The sequence below is a fragment of the Stegostoma tigrinum genome, chromosome 36, assembly GCF_030684315.1.
Source record: "Stegostoma tigrinum isolate sSteTig4 chromosome 36, sSteTig4.hap1, whole genome shotgun sequence".
NCBI classification, from domain to species: Eukaryota; Metazoa; Chordata; class Chondrichthyes; order Orectolobiformes; family Stegostomatidae; genus Stegostoma; species Stegostoma tigrinum.
The window spans coordinates 22,430,310-22,444,046 of NC_081389.1; the positions used below are offsets into that span (position 1 = coordinate 22,430,310).

The window sequence follows — 13,737 nt, forward strand, 5'->3', positions numbered from 1 at the left end:
GAATGCTGGCTTTGGTCGTGAAGCCATACTCCAAAGACTAAATTTTAAAAAGGCACTACCATACAGTCATAGAGATCTACAGCACAGAAAACACTTCAGCTCATCATGTCCACGCCAGTCAAAAATCGATCACCCAACTATTTTAACCCCAGTTTCCAGCACTTGGCCCATTGCACTGTATGCCCTGGTTCTATACAATAAAACTAGCACAATTTTTTTAATCATTCTTCTGTATCAACATTTTCCACTTCAATTTTGCAATGACAGTGTCAAGATGGAGTGTCTGGTCACTGTATGGTTTTATATCATAGAAACATAGTGAGTTTACTATATATAAAGAGGTCACTTAGCCCATCACGACTCCAAGCCAACCAACCTAGTCTCAGTTTCCTGCATTTCAGCCATATAGATGTTCGGTACAGCAAGACTTCATCATCATGGAAAATTATTATTCAAAAAGAATGGTGGAGAGATTGCTTTAGTCCTAATTTTTCTGCGCCTGACTAACCCGGGACTGATGGCCTGAACACAACCCCACTAGAGTCCGGAGTGAAGCCAGCATGATGTCTGCACTCCCAGTGTCCAACATCTTCTGGAGAAGGTGCACTCCATCACTGCGAAAAATCCTTTCAGCCCCTGCATCTTCCCGAGCAAGAACAATCAGATTCTGAATAGCCTGAAGGGGAAAGTACATAGTTAAAACAGGTATTGGAATAAGAAGCTATGTGAATTCTCTGTTACAAATTTAAATTTAAATTCCAGCCATGTCCAGCAGATAGCACTATTATAGAACATAGAACAATACAACGCAGAACAGGCCCTTCGGCCCTTGATGTTGCGCCGACCTGTGAACTAATCTAAGCTCCTCCCCCTACACTATCCCATCATTATCCATGTGCTTATCCAAGGACTGTTTAAATGCCCCTAATGTGGCTGAGTTAACTACATTGGCAGGCAGGGCGTTCCACGCCCTTATCACTCTCTGAGTAAAGTACCTGCCTCTGACATCTGTCTTAAATCTATCACCCCTCAATTTGTAGCTATGCCCCCTTGTACAAGCTGAAGTCATCATCCTCGGAAAAAAACTCTCAATGTCCACCCTATCTAATTCTCTGATCATCTTGTATGTCTCTATTAAATCCCGTCTTAGCCTCCTTCTCTCCAATGAGAACAGACCCAAGTCCCTCAGCCTTTCTTCATAAGGCCTTAAAGGTTGTCAGGTGAAATCTTACACTAGAACCTGGCCAAATAAACTAAAATAACCCCAATACTGAAGGAGTGTTCCACTGTCAGAGGATCAGTCTCTCAGATAAGGTTAAGTTTCCTTTCTTAAAGGACGTCAAAAGATGCCGTGGCATCATTCCAGTTTTTTTTCGCTATCCAGCAGGAATTTCAGTCAACATGACCAAAAACAAAGTCTTGATTATTTAACTGACACTACACAACTTCCTTCTAGACACAACCCACACATAGAAGTACAAAATCTATTACACTATTCGCCATTACTCCACAGTTCGAGGTGAATGCAGAACGAAAACATTACACATTTGGTGTTATGCTGTACCTAAACCTGAGACAGTTATCCTGACCCAGGTACTTCTCACCTGCAGCACATACAGACCATTGTCTCTATTGATAATAAAATGTGAGGCTGGATGAACACAGCAGGCCAAGCAGCATCTCAGGAGCACAAAAGCTGACGTTTCGGGCCTAGACCCTTCATCCGAGAGGGGGATGGCGGGAGGGAACTGGAATAAATAGGGAGAGAGGGGGAGGCGGACCGAAGATGGAGAGTAAAGAAGATAGGTGGAGAGAGTGTAGGTGGGGAGGTAGGGAGGGGATAGGTCAGTCCAGGGAAGACAGACAGGTCAAGGAGGTGGGATGAGGTTAGTAGGTAGCGGGGGGTGCGGCTTGGGGTGGGAGGAAGGGATGGGTGAGAGGAAGAACCGGTTAGGGAGGCAGAGACAGGTTGGACTGGTTTTGGGATGCAGTGGGTGGGGGGGAAGAGCTGGGCTGGTTGTGTGGTGCAGTCGGGGGAGGGGACGAACTGGGCTGGTTGAGGGATGCAGTAGGGGAAGGGGAGATTTTGAAACTGGTGAAGTCCACATTGATACCATATGGCTGCAGGGTTCCCAGGCGGAATATGAGTTGCTGTTCCTGCAACCTTCGGGTGGCATCATTGTGGCAGTGCAGGAGGCCCATGATGGACATGTCATCTAGAGAATGGGAGGGGGAGTGGAAATGGTTTGCGACTGTGAGGTGCAGTTGTTTGTTGCGAACTGAGCGGAGGTGTTCTGCAAAGCGGTCCCCAAGCCTCCGCTTGGTTTCCCCAATGTAGAGGAAGCCGCACTGGGTACAGTGGACTGCCCGAAACGTCAGCTTTTGTGCTCCTGAGATGCTGCTTGGCCTGCTGTGTTCATCCAGCCTCACATTTTGTTGTCTTGGGTTCTCCAGCATCTGCAGTTCCCATTATCTCTGATATCATTGTCTCTATTGAAATACTTTTAGTAAAACAGAGACCTTTTGTTTCTTGTCGGAGTCTTTCTCACTGGGATCCAAAAGGATGTTAAACATCTGCTCCACTCGGGCATCTGTAGAAGACTGTTGTCGGACCTAAAACGAGAATAGGACAAAATATAGTCCGGACACTACACTAGGAATAAAAAAATACATCAACAAATTGAACTTCCGCGGCAATGATGCAATCCGAAGTGATACTTAGAATCTTTCATTAATGGTAAAACTTAAAAATTAATTTAGGGGTCTTTAGAAAAGTTTACATTTCAATTTTGATTGATACCCTTCTTGTGAACAAGCTGAAGAACTCTTTCCGAAACACAGTCCAAGTTTGGAATGACTGACTCTAGAATCGCACACTTTACAGACCCTATGTTTCAGCTTACTGAAGCTCAGAATCAACCAGAATGAATACATGGGGATGCAGCCTTGACAAAATAAAATAATCAGTATGAAAAACCTGAAGTCAATTTTTATACAAAGCAACTCTGACAATTTTTTTTTGGTTTATTCAGGTGGGCATAGCTGGCTGGGATTTGTTGCCAGGGCCATTTCAAAGGACAGGTAAGAGTCAACCACATTATTGTCTGGAATCAATGATTTTTCTTCGTTAAAAGGCATTAGTGAAGCAGTGGTTTACAACAACTAACCACAAGGCTAGCTTTTAATTCCAGGCTTTCATTGATTGAAATTGCATCATCTGCCACAGTAGGATTTGATCTCATGTCCCATAACATTAGCCTGGATCTCTACTTAACAATGCCAGCGATAATAAAAATTGTGCCACCACCTCCCTGTGGACCATGTGTTAAAACGGAATAAACAAAGAAAGCCCCAGAACCATATTTCGCTATAGTTTCTTACAGGTGTATACCGCTCTCTCTCCTCTGCCAATTTGACCCTTTCTACCTGAGAGATAGTAGGAACTGCAGATGCTGGAGAATCTGAGATAACAAGGTATGGAGCTGGATGAACACAGCAGGGCAAGCAGCATCCGAGGAGCAGGAAAGCTGACGTTCAGGCCTAGACCCTTCCGAAACGTCAGTTTTCCTGCTCCTCTGATGCTGCTTGGCCTGCTGTCTTCATCCAGCTCTCCACCTTTTGATCTCTGACCCTTTCCACCTTCTGGCTTTGCTTCTTCTCCTACAGCCTTTTCCCACCAACCAATCTGTCTCTCCTACCCAACCCACCCACATGGTCCTTACCTTCTCCTGGACCTTTGTTGCAATTTGCCGCAATGATTCCTGAAATACTTTGTTCTTTGGTTCCAGAACAGCACATCTCTGGATATCAGCAAATGCCTGATCCAGCCTTCCTAGTTCCTGCAGGGCTTGGCTCCTACGGAACAGGGCTTTCACATCCTTCCCATCTGACTCGATTACTGAGAACAGAACAAAAATCATTGCTTTAGAGCAAACATTCTTCAGGGTCATTGTCGATTTACACAGAAACTCAACTACCTTAAACGAGGGGGAGAAACAGGTGAAATCCTCAGCCCAGCGTGACACAAGGGTGAAATGAGGAACAACGTAATTTGTTTAGATATTTTAAGAACTGACCAAGTTCACCACAGAGTATTTTCTGATCCAATACTTTGTTCTCATGATCCAATCTGATTATATTACAAATGCAGCAATTGACACACAAGGTATTCAGACAATTCCAAATTAAAACATTCTGGGAGAGCATTTGCACACAGCCAAGTAAACATGGCATCACTGAGCAGCAATAACTTATACACAAAACATACATTTCTTGTTGCCTACCTTTTGAAGCATCTGCTTCAGCCTTTGAGTACTCCCCCTAGTGAGTAAGGGAAAAAAACACAAAATTCAGACCCGGGAACAAGCTGGGAAAATCAGTTTAACACCAACTACAATTAGTCAATTCACACTTTTTGTTGGTCACCTGTGCAAGTTTGCATATTTTGGTTTTACTCACCATTTTAAGGTAGCATGCCGCTCTGTTGCGGTAAAGGATCATGCCCTCTAACAGGTCCTTGGATAGGTCAATTGCCTGTGTATAGCAAGACAAGGCTCTCTCGTAGTCTCCTGATTTAAAATATTTGTTGCCATCCTCCCGCAACAATGCCACACTGGCCTACAACAAGAAATTGATCAGAAATTAGACAGGTCATATCCAGCATCATATCATGGTCAGAGATAGCAAGGTGTAGAGTTGGATGAACACAGCAGGCCAAGCAGCATCAGACGAGCAGGAAAGCTGATGTTTCAGGCTTAGGCACTTCTTCAGAAAAGGCCTGAAACGTCAGCCTTCCTGCTCCTCTGATGCTGCTTGGCCTGCTGTGTTCATCCAGCTCTACACCTTGTTATCTCAGATTCTCCAGTATCAGCAGTTCCTACTATCTCATATTACAGGCATTTGTGGGAACTACTGATTGGTAAAGTTTTCAAAGAGGTAAAAAGTTTATCTGGTGCTGCAATAGAGCACCTTACAGAGTTTCAGAGAGACACACACATAACTGCAACATTGTAGGGACAGATTTACCTGCCCCCAAAGCATTTGATAAGCCTGCGTAGACAGAACTTCACTCTCTTTCTAACCACATGCTGTGCTTGTTCTGGGAGTGTTTGATTGGTGATAGCGCAGAGGGAGCTTTACTTTGTACCTAACCCGTTGTTGTCCACGCCCTGGGAGTGTTTAATGGGGACAGTGTAGAGAGAGCTTTACTCTGTATCTAACCTTGCGCTGTCCTTGTCCAGGAAGTGTTTGATGAGGATAGTTGGAGGGAGCTTTACTCTGTATCTGAACCCGTGCTGTCCCTATCCGGGGAGCGTTTGATGGGGGACAGTGTAGAGAGAGCTTTACTCTGTATTTAACCCCGTGCTGTCCCTGTCCTGGGATTGTTTGATGGGGGACAGTGTAGAGAGAGCTTTACTCTGGATATAACCCTGTGCTGTCCCTGTCCTGGGAGTGTTTGATGGGGGACAGTGTAGAGAGAGCTTTACTCTGGATATAACCCCGTGCTGTCCCTCTCCTGGGAGTGTTTGATGGGGACAGCGTAGAGGGAGCTTTACCCTGTATTTAACCCCGTGCTGTCCCTCTCCTGGGAGTGTTTGATGGGGACAGCATAGAGTGAGCTTTACCCTGTATTTAACCCCGTGCTGTCCCTCTCCTGGGAGTGTTTGATGGAGACAGTGTAGAGGGAGCTTTACCCTGTATTTAACCCCGTGCTGTCCCTCTCCTGAGAGTGTTTGATGGGGACAGTGTAGAGGGAGCTTTACCCTGTATTTTAACCCCATGCTGTCCCTCTACTGGGAGTGTTTGATGGGGACAGTGTAGAGGGAGCTTTACCCTGTATTTAACCCCGTGCTGTCCCTCTCCTGAGAGTGTTTGATGGGGACAGTGTAGAGGGAGCTTTACCCTGTATTTTAACCCCGTGCTGTCCCTCTCCTGGGAGTGTTTGATGCGAAGGCTCTGGGGTATCTGAAGGCTGTATCCTGGCTCAGGAATTCCGCGAGTTTAAGGGAGGTTCCGGGTCCTATGTTACCCCGCACCACAACTCCCTCACGCCCCAGCCACTCCCATGCCCACCACCCTCTCACCGTCTCCGCCATCTTCTCTCCTGTTGCCCTGGTGACTGCGGCCGGGTACAGTCGCAAATTGATGACGTCACCCCGTTGGCTGTCAATCAAAGGCGGAGGGGGGCGTGGCTGCTGCTGCTGCTCCAGGACAATGTATTTGAATGAAAGAAGAGTATGCAATATCTTTATCCACAGTGCTGCCCTTTACGCAATGCAACTGCTTTCATTGAAAGAAAGCCGAGCAAAATTTTTATTTCTCAATATTGATTATTAATTTATGAAGGTTCTGCAAACAGGGTCAAAACATTCAGGCTGCATGTGTTTCAATGCAATGTAGCTGCAATCAGCATGGTATTGGAGTGAGGCACCCTCAAGTGCTGTATTGTACTTAACCAATTCATGTGTGTTGTTCTTTTCTGTAATACCAAACTTTCAAATGAGCTGTGCTTGTGCAAATATTATTATTGAAGCGCATTGGTGCCAAAAATAGTAACAAGTTGCTGTAGAAGCTATTACTGGACTCGAAACTGTAACTCTGTTTCTCTCTAAAGATGCTGCCAGACCTGCTGAGTTGCTGCAGCAAATCTGGCTTTTGTGTATTTGCCACAATGCAATCAATGCAGTCAACTTAATCTGCATTATCTCCACCCTTTTTCCCCAGCCTTCACTTACCCACAATTACATAAATGTTGTTCCCTCCATACCTCGCATCAGCTCTGATGAAGAGTCATCTACAGAAGTAAAGATATATTGCTGCAAATAATGTGGTACCTTAAGAGACATATTCATTATGTCATCTTCACATCATGGCATGTGACCTGATGGTATAAAGCTCACGTTACCTTGCTCTGTCTCCATGGCTGCTGCCTGACTCCTATGATTTCCAGCATTTTTTATTTTCAACTCAGATTCCAGCATCTGCAGTAATTTGCTCCTGCAATCAATGTGGCTCATCTGAGGAATACTCATCTGGTGGGTTTTATAAATTGTCTTTATTTTTGCCAGGTTTCTTTCTATCTTTTAGAACAATGGTTCTTCACTGTACCGCAGTTCAATGGATTTTGGACACTTTTGTCTCGGACAAATATTCTGTCTCCTACTCTATAAAGCTTAAATTTCTTGAATATAAACGGTTCCCCAATCTTGGACCTCCTCTCATTCACAGGAACATTGAATCAGAAATGGACCATTCAGTCTATCGAGCATACCCAGCAGTTGTAGACAATATCCAATCATCTCCCCAAGTTATGTGAGTGATAATGGGAACTGCAGATGCTGGGGAGTCCAAGATAATAAAATGTGAGGCTGGATGAACACAGCAGGCCCAGCAGCATCTCAGGAGCACAAAAGCTGACGTTTCGGGCCTAGACCCTTCATCAGAGAGGGGGATGGGGTGAGGGTTCTGGAATAAATAGGGAGAGAGGGGGAGGCAGACCGAAGATGGAGAGAAAAGAAGATAGGTGGAGAGGAGAGTATAGGTGGGGAGGTAGGGAGGCATAGGTTAGTCCAGGGAAGACGGACAGGTCAAGGAGGTGGGATGAGGGTAGTAGGTAGGAGATGGAGGTGCAGCTTGGGGTGGGAGGAAAGGATAGGTGAGAGGAAGAACAGGTTAGGGAGGCAGAGACAGGTTGGACTGGTTTTGGGATGCAGTGGATGGAGGGGAAGAGCTGGGCTGGTTGTGTGGTGCATTGGGAGGAGGGGAAACCAAGCGGAGGCTTGGGGACCACTTTGCAGAACACCTCCGCTCGGTTCGCAATAAACAACTGCACCTCCCAGTCGCAAACCATTTCCACTAACCCTCCCATTCTTTAGATGACATGTCCATCATGGGCCTCCTGCAGTGCCACAATGATGCCACCCGAAGGTTGCAGGAACAGCAACTCATATTCCGCTTGGGAACCTTGCAGCCCAATGGTATCAATGTGGACTTCACCAGCTTCAAAATCTCCCCTTCCCCCACCGCATCCCAAAACCAGCCCAGCTCGTCCCCTCCCCCCACTGCACCACACAACCAGCCCAGCTCTTCCCCTCCACCCACTGCATCCCAAAACCAGTCCAACCTGTCTCTGCCTCCCTAACCTGTTCTTCCTCTCACCCATCCCTTCCTCCCACCCCAAGCCACACCTCCATCTCCTACCTAGTAACCTCATCCCACCTCCTTGACCTGTCCGTCTTCCCTGGACTGACCTATCCCCTCCCTACCTCCCCACCTATACTCTCCTCTCCACCTATCTTCTTTTCTCTCCATCTTCGGTCTGCCTCCCCCTCTCTCCCTATTTATTCCAGAACCCTCACCCCATCCCCCTCTCTGATGAAGGGTCTAGGCCCGAAACGTCACCTTTTGTGCTCCTGGGATGCTGCTGGGCCTGCTGTGTTCATCCAGCCTCACATTTTATTATCTCCCCAAGTTACTTCCCCGCTATATCTCCATATCTATTAATATTAGTCATATCCAGAAAATACCAATTTTTGTCTTGAAAATGCTCAATTACAGCTTTCACAGTTCTCTGGCTTAGACAATTCCAAAGATTCACCACTACCTGAGTGAAGAAACCCCTCCTCATTTCATCCTTTAATGACCTATCCCTTACCCTGAGATGATGTCCCTTTCTTGAGTCACCAGCCACAGTGATATAAATCAGAGATAATGGGAACTGCAGATGTTGGAGAATTCCAAGATAATAAAATGTGAGGCTGGATGAACATAGCAGGCCAAGCAGCATCTCAGGAGTACAAAAGCTGACGTTTCGGGCCTAGACCCTTCATCAGAGAGGGGGATGGGGAGAGGGAACTGGAATAAATAGGGAGAGAGGGGGAGGCGGACCGAAGATGGAGAGTAAAGAAGATAGGTGGAGAGAGTGTAGGTGGGGAGGTAGGGAGGGGATAGGTCAGTCCAGGGAAGACGGACAGGTCAAGGAGGTGGGATGAGGTTAGTAGGTAGATGGGGGTGCGGCTTGGGGTGGGAGGAAGGGATGGGTGAGAGGAAGAACCGGTTAGGGAGGCAGAGACAGGTTGGACTGGTTTTGGGATGCAGTGGGTGGGGGGGAAGAGTTGGGCTGGTTGTGTGGTGCAGTGGGGGGAGGGGACGAACTGGGCTGGTTTAGGGATGCAGTAGGGGAAGGGGAGATTTTGAAGCTGGTGAAGTCCACATTGATACCATTAGGCTGCAGGGTTCCCAGGCGGAATATGAGTTGCTGTTCCTGCAACCTTCGGGTGGCATCATTGTGGCAGTGCAGGAGGCCCATGATGGACATGTCATCTAGAGAATGGGAGGGGGAGTGGAAATGATTTGCGACTGGGAGGTGCAGTTGTTTGTTGCGAACTGAGCGGAGGTGTTCTGCAAAGCGGTCTCCAAGCCTCCGCTTGGTTTCCCCAATGTAGAGGAAGCCGCACCAGGTACAGTGGATGCAGTATACCACATTGGCAGATGTGCAGGTGAACCTCTGCTTAATGTGGAATGCCATCTTGGGGCCTGGGATAGGGGTGAGGGAAGAGGTGTGAGGGCAAGTGTAGCATTTCCTGCGGTTGCAGGGGAAGGTGCCGGGTGTGGTGAGGTTGGAGGGCAGTGTGGAGCGAACAAGGAAGTCACGGAGAGAGTGGTCTCTCCGGAAAGCAGACAGGGGTGGGGATGGAAAAATGTCTTGGGTGGTGGGGTCGGATTGTAAATGGCGAAAGTGTCGGAGGATGATGCGTTGTATCCGGAGGTTGGTAGGGTGGTGTGTGAGAACGAGGGGGTTCCTCTTAGGGCGGTTGTGGCGGGGGCGGGGTGTGAGGGGTGTGTTGCAGGAAATACGGGAGACGTGGTCAAGGGCGTTCTCGATCACTGTGGGGGGAAAGTTGCGGTCCTTAAAGAACTTGGACATCTGGGATGTGCGGGAGTGGAATGTCTTATCATGGGAGCAGATGCGGCGGAGGCGGAGGAATTGGGAATAATCCACCTCCTCCAGGACTTCCAATTCCCTGGCCCCCAACACCTCATATTCACCATGGACATCCAGTCCCTATACACCTGCATTCCGCATGCAGATGGCCTGAAGGCCCTCCACTTCTTCCTGTCCCGCAGGCCCGACCAGTCCCCCTCCACCAACACTCTCATCCGCCTAGCTGAACTCATCCTCACCCTCAACAACTTCTCTTTTGACTCCTCCCACTTCCTACAGACTAAGGGGGTGGCCATGGGCACCCGCATGGGCCCCAGCTATGCCTGCCTCTTTGTAGGTCACGTGGAACAGTCCCTCTTCCGCACCTACACAGGCCCCAAACCCCACCTCTTTCTCCGGTACATTGATGACTGTATCGGCGCCGCCTCTTGCTTCCCAGAAGAGCTCGAACAGTTCATCCACTTCACCAACACCTTCCACCCCAACCTTCAGTTCACCTGGGCCATCTCCAGCACATCCCTCACATTCCTGGACCTCTCAGTCTCCATCTCAGGCAACCAGCTTGTAACTGATGTCCATTTCAAGCCCACCGACTCCCACAGCTACCTAGAATACACCTCATCCCACCCACCATCCTGCAAAAATTCCATCCCCTATTCCCAATTCCTCCGCCTCCGCCGCATCTGCTCCCACGATAAGACATTCCACTTCCGCACATCCCAGATGTCCAAGTTCTTTAAGGACCGCAACTTTCCCCCCACAGTGATCGAGAACGCCCTTGACCGTGTCTCCCGTATTTCCCGCAACACACCCCTCACACCCCGCCCCCGCCACAACCGCCCTAAGAGGAACCCCCTCGTTCTCACACACCACCCTACCAACCTCCGGATACAACGCATCATCCTCCGACACTTTCGCCATTTACAATCCGATCCCACCACCCAAGACATTTTTCCATCCCCACCCCTGTCTGCTTTCCGGAGAGACCACTCTCTCCGTGACTCCCTTGTTTGCTCCACACTGCCCTCCAACCCCACCACACCTGGCATCTTCCCCTGCAACCGCAGGAAATGCTACACTTGTCCCCACACCTCCTCCCTCACCCCCATCCCAGGCCCCAAGATGACATTCCACATTAAGCAGAGGTTCACCTGCACATCTGCCAACGTGGTATACTGCATCCACTGTACCCGGTGCGGCTTCCTCTACATTGGGGAAACCAAGCGGAGGCTTGGAGACCGCTTTGCAGAACACCTCCGCTCAGTTCGCAACAAACAACTGCACCTCCCAGTCGCAAACCATTTCCACTCCCCCTCCCATTCTCTTGATGACATGTCCATCATGGGCCTCCTGCAGTGCCACAATGATGCCACCCGAAGGTTGCAGGAACAGCAACTCATATTCCGCCTGGGAACCCTGCAGCCTAATGGTATCAATGTGGACTTCACCAGTTTCAAAATCTCCCCTTCCCCTACTGCATCCCTAAACCAGCCCAGTTCGTCCCCTCCCCCCACTGCACCACACAACCAGCCCAACTCTTCCCCCCCACCCACTGCATCCCAAAACCAGTCCAACCTGTCTCTGCCTCCCTAACCGGTTCTTCCTCTCACCCATCCCTTCCTCCCACCCCAAGCCGCACCCCCATCTACCTACTAACCTCATCCTACCTCCTTGACCTGTCCGTCTTCCCTGGACTGACCTATCCCCTCCCTACCTCCCCACCTATACTCTCTCCACCTATCTTCTTTACTCTCCATCTTCGGTCCGCCTCCCCCTCTCTCCCTATTTATTCCAGTTCCCTCTCCCCATCCCCCACAGTGATATAAATTCTCAGTCTTCAAAACCAGAGGACATGCCCATTTCCCTCAATCAGACCACATAAGACAATCCCACCATCACAGGAATTAAGTGTGCGAATCTCTGTTGCATTCCTTCTATCGTAAGTACATCTTTCCTTAGATATTGAGACCAAAACTGTACACAATACTCCAGGTGAGATCCCCACAAGACCCTGTTCAACAGCCAGTACGAATGCTGTGATGCTTACATTGGCTCCCTTAACATAAGGATGAAACATAGGTCACAAAGTACTGAAGAATGATGCTCCCTCACTACTGAGCAGGTCCGAGCATACCAATCAGCATGTCATGCTGCAAGAGGACAGAGCTCAGTAAGGCGGAGACATGTGAGCTTTGTACCATTAGATCACATCCTGTGATATGAAGATGACATAATGAGTATGTCCCTTAAGGTAGCACATATATGAGCAAGATATCTTTTATTCTCACCTTGAAATTAATGCCAACCTACTGTTTGCTTTCTTAATTGCGCCTGGACACTGAGATTTTAAATCTCTGACCATTTAAGAAATATTACAGCATTTCTACTACCAAAATAAATAACTTCACACTTAGGTTTTAGTGTAGATTTGTAGCTTGGGTTGTGGGTCTTGTGGTTGGTTGGCTCGCTGCTCTGGTTTGTTTCTTTCTCCGCAGACGTTTCATTACCCCACTGGGTAACGTCCTCAGTGCAGCCTCCGATGAAGCGCTGTTGTATTTTCCTGCCTGTATTTAAACTCTGGAGTCCGTTGAGCTGGATTACCTCACCTCCGGTTTTCCTTCATAGTAGAGCGTAAATGGGCTCGAGCTGTATGCGTTTGTTGGTGTCTTTCTTCATGGAGTACCAGGCTTCTAGGAATTCCCATGCTTGCCTCTGCTTTGCTTGTCCCAGGATCTTGGTGTTGTCCCAATCCAATTGGTGGTTCTCCTTATCCATGTGGATAGAGATGAGTGGCAGTTCTTTTGGATTTTAAATTCCCACCCAGTATGATATAACCAATAAATTTGGAAATATTAGGATTGGTTGCCATATTCAAATCATTGATATCCTGTCACCCTGAGAGTTATCTGATTATTCCGACTCTCTGCTTTCTGTCTAACTGATTCTTAATCCAAACTAGTATATATTCCCCTAATCTCATGTGCTTTCATTTTATTTACTAACCTCCAGCATGGGACCTTATCAAAATCCTTCTGAAAGTCTAAATACACAACATCAACAGGTTGTTCTTTATGGTACAAGTGAAATCCTCAAAAACTCCAAGCTTGTCAAACGTATTTCATGTTGTAAATCTGTGTTGATTAAACCCAATTTTATCATTATTTTCTAAATGTTCAGTTATCACATCCATTACAACACTTTCCCCGCTATGGACGTAAAGCTATAGTCCCCGTTTATTCTCTCTTTTTAAATAGTGTGGTTACAATTGCTATCAGCAGTAAAGTTTCCAGAGTTTATAGAATTATGAAATAAAATGCATTCACTATCGTTATTGATACATCATTTGGGACTCTGGAATGAAACTCATCTCATCCAGGAGAATCATCAACCGTCAAGTCCGCTCATTTTTCATTCTCTTGACCAGTACTAATTTTTTTTTAGCTTTTCACTCACATAGGTTTCTTGGTCACGTGGTTTTTCTGGGTGATTTTCTGCATCTTTTCTGCAGGGGAGGCAATGGCTCAGTGGTATTATTAATATGGACTGTTAATCCAGAAACTCAGATAACGTTCTGGCGACCCAGGTTCAAATCCCGCCATGGCAGACAGTGGAATTCAAATTAATTAAATACCTGGAATTAAGAGTCTAATGAATCCATTGTCGATTGTCTGAAAAATCCATCTGGTTCATTAAAGTCCTTCATTTAGGGAAGGAAACTGCCATCCTTACCCGGTCTGGCCAACATGTGACCCCAGACACACAGCAATGTGGTTGACTCTTAACTGTCCTCTGGG

General features: G+C 47.5%; 1 protein-coding gene across 1 annotated transcript in view; it reads right to left on the reverse strand.

Moving 5' to 3' along the window:
* LOC125446705 (protein unc-45 homolog A-like) overlaps positions 1-6,141 on the reverse strand; it is a 30,946-nt gene extending 24,805 nt beyond the window's left edge. The window contains exons 1-6 of the mRNA XM_048520428.2: positions 6,084-6,141; positions 4,459-4,617; positions 4,284-4,320; positions 3,723-3,898; positions 2,521-2,613; positions 509-676 (exon numbers count right to left, since the gene is read on the reverse strand). Of these exons, the coding sequence (XP_048376385.1) occupies positions 509-676; positions 2,521-2,613; positions 3,723-3,898; positions 4,284-4,320; positions 4,459-4,617; positions 6,084-6,095 (645 nt within the window). The 5' untranslated portion in view covers positions 6,096-6,141. The remainder of the gene's footprint in view (positions 1-508; positions 677-2,520; positions 2,614-3,722; positions 3,899-4,283; positions 4,321-4,458; positions 4,618-6,083) is intronic.
* Between the last annotated feature and the right edge of the window lie 7,596 nt (positions 6,142-13,737).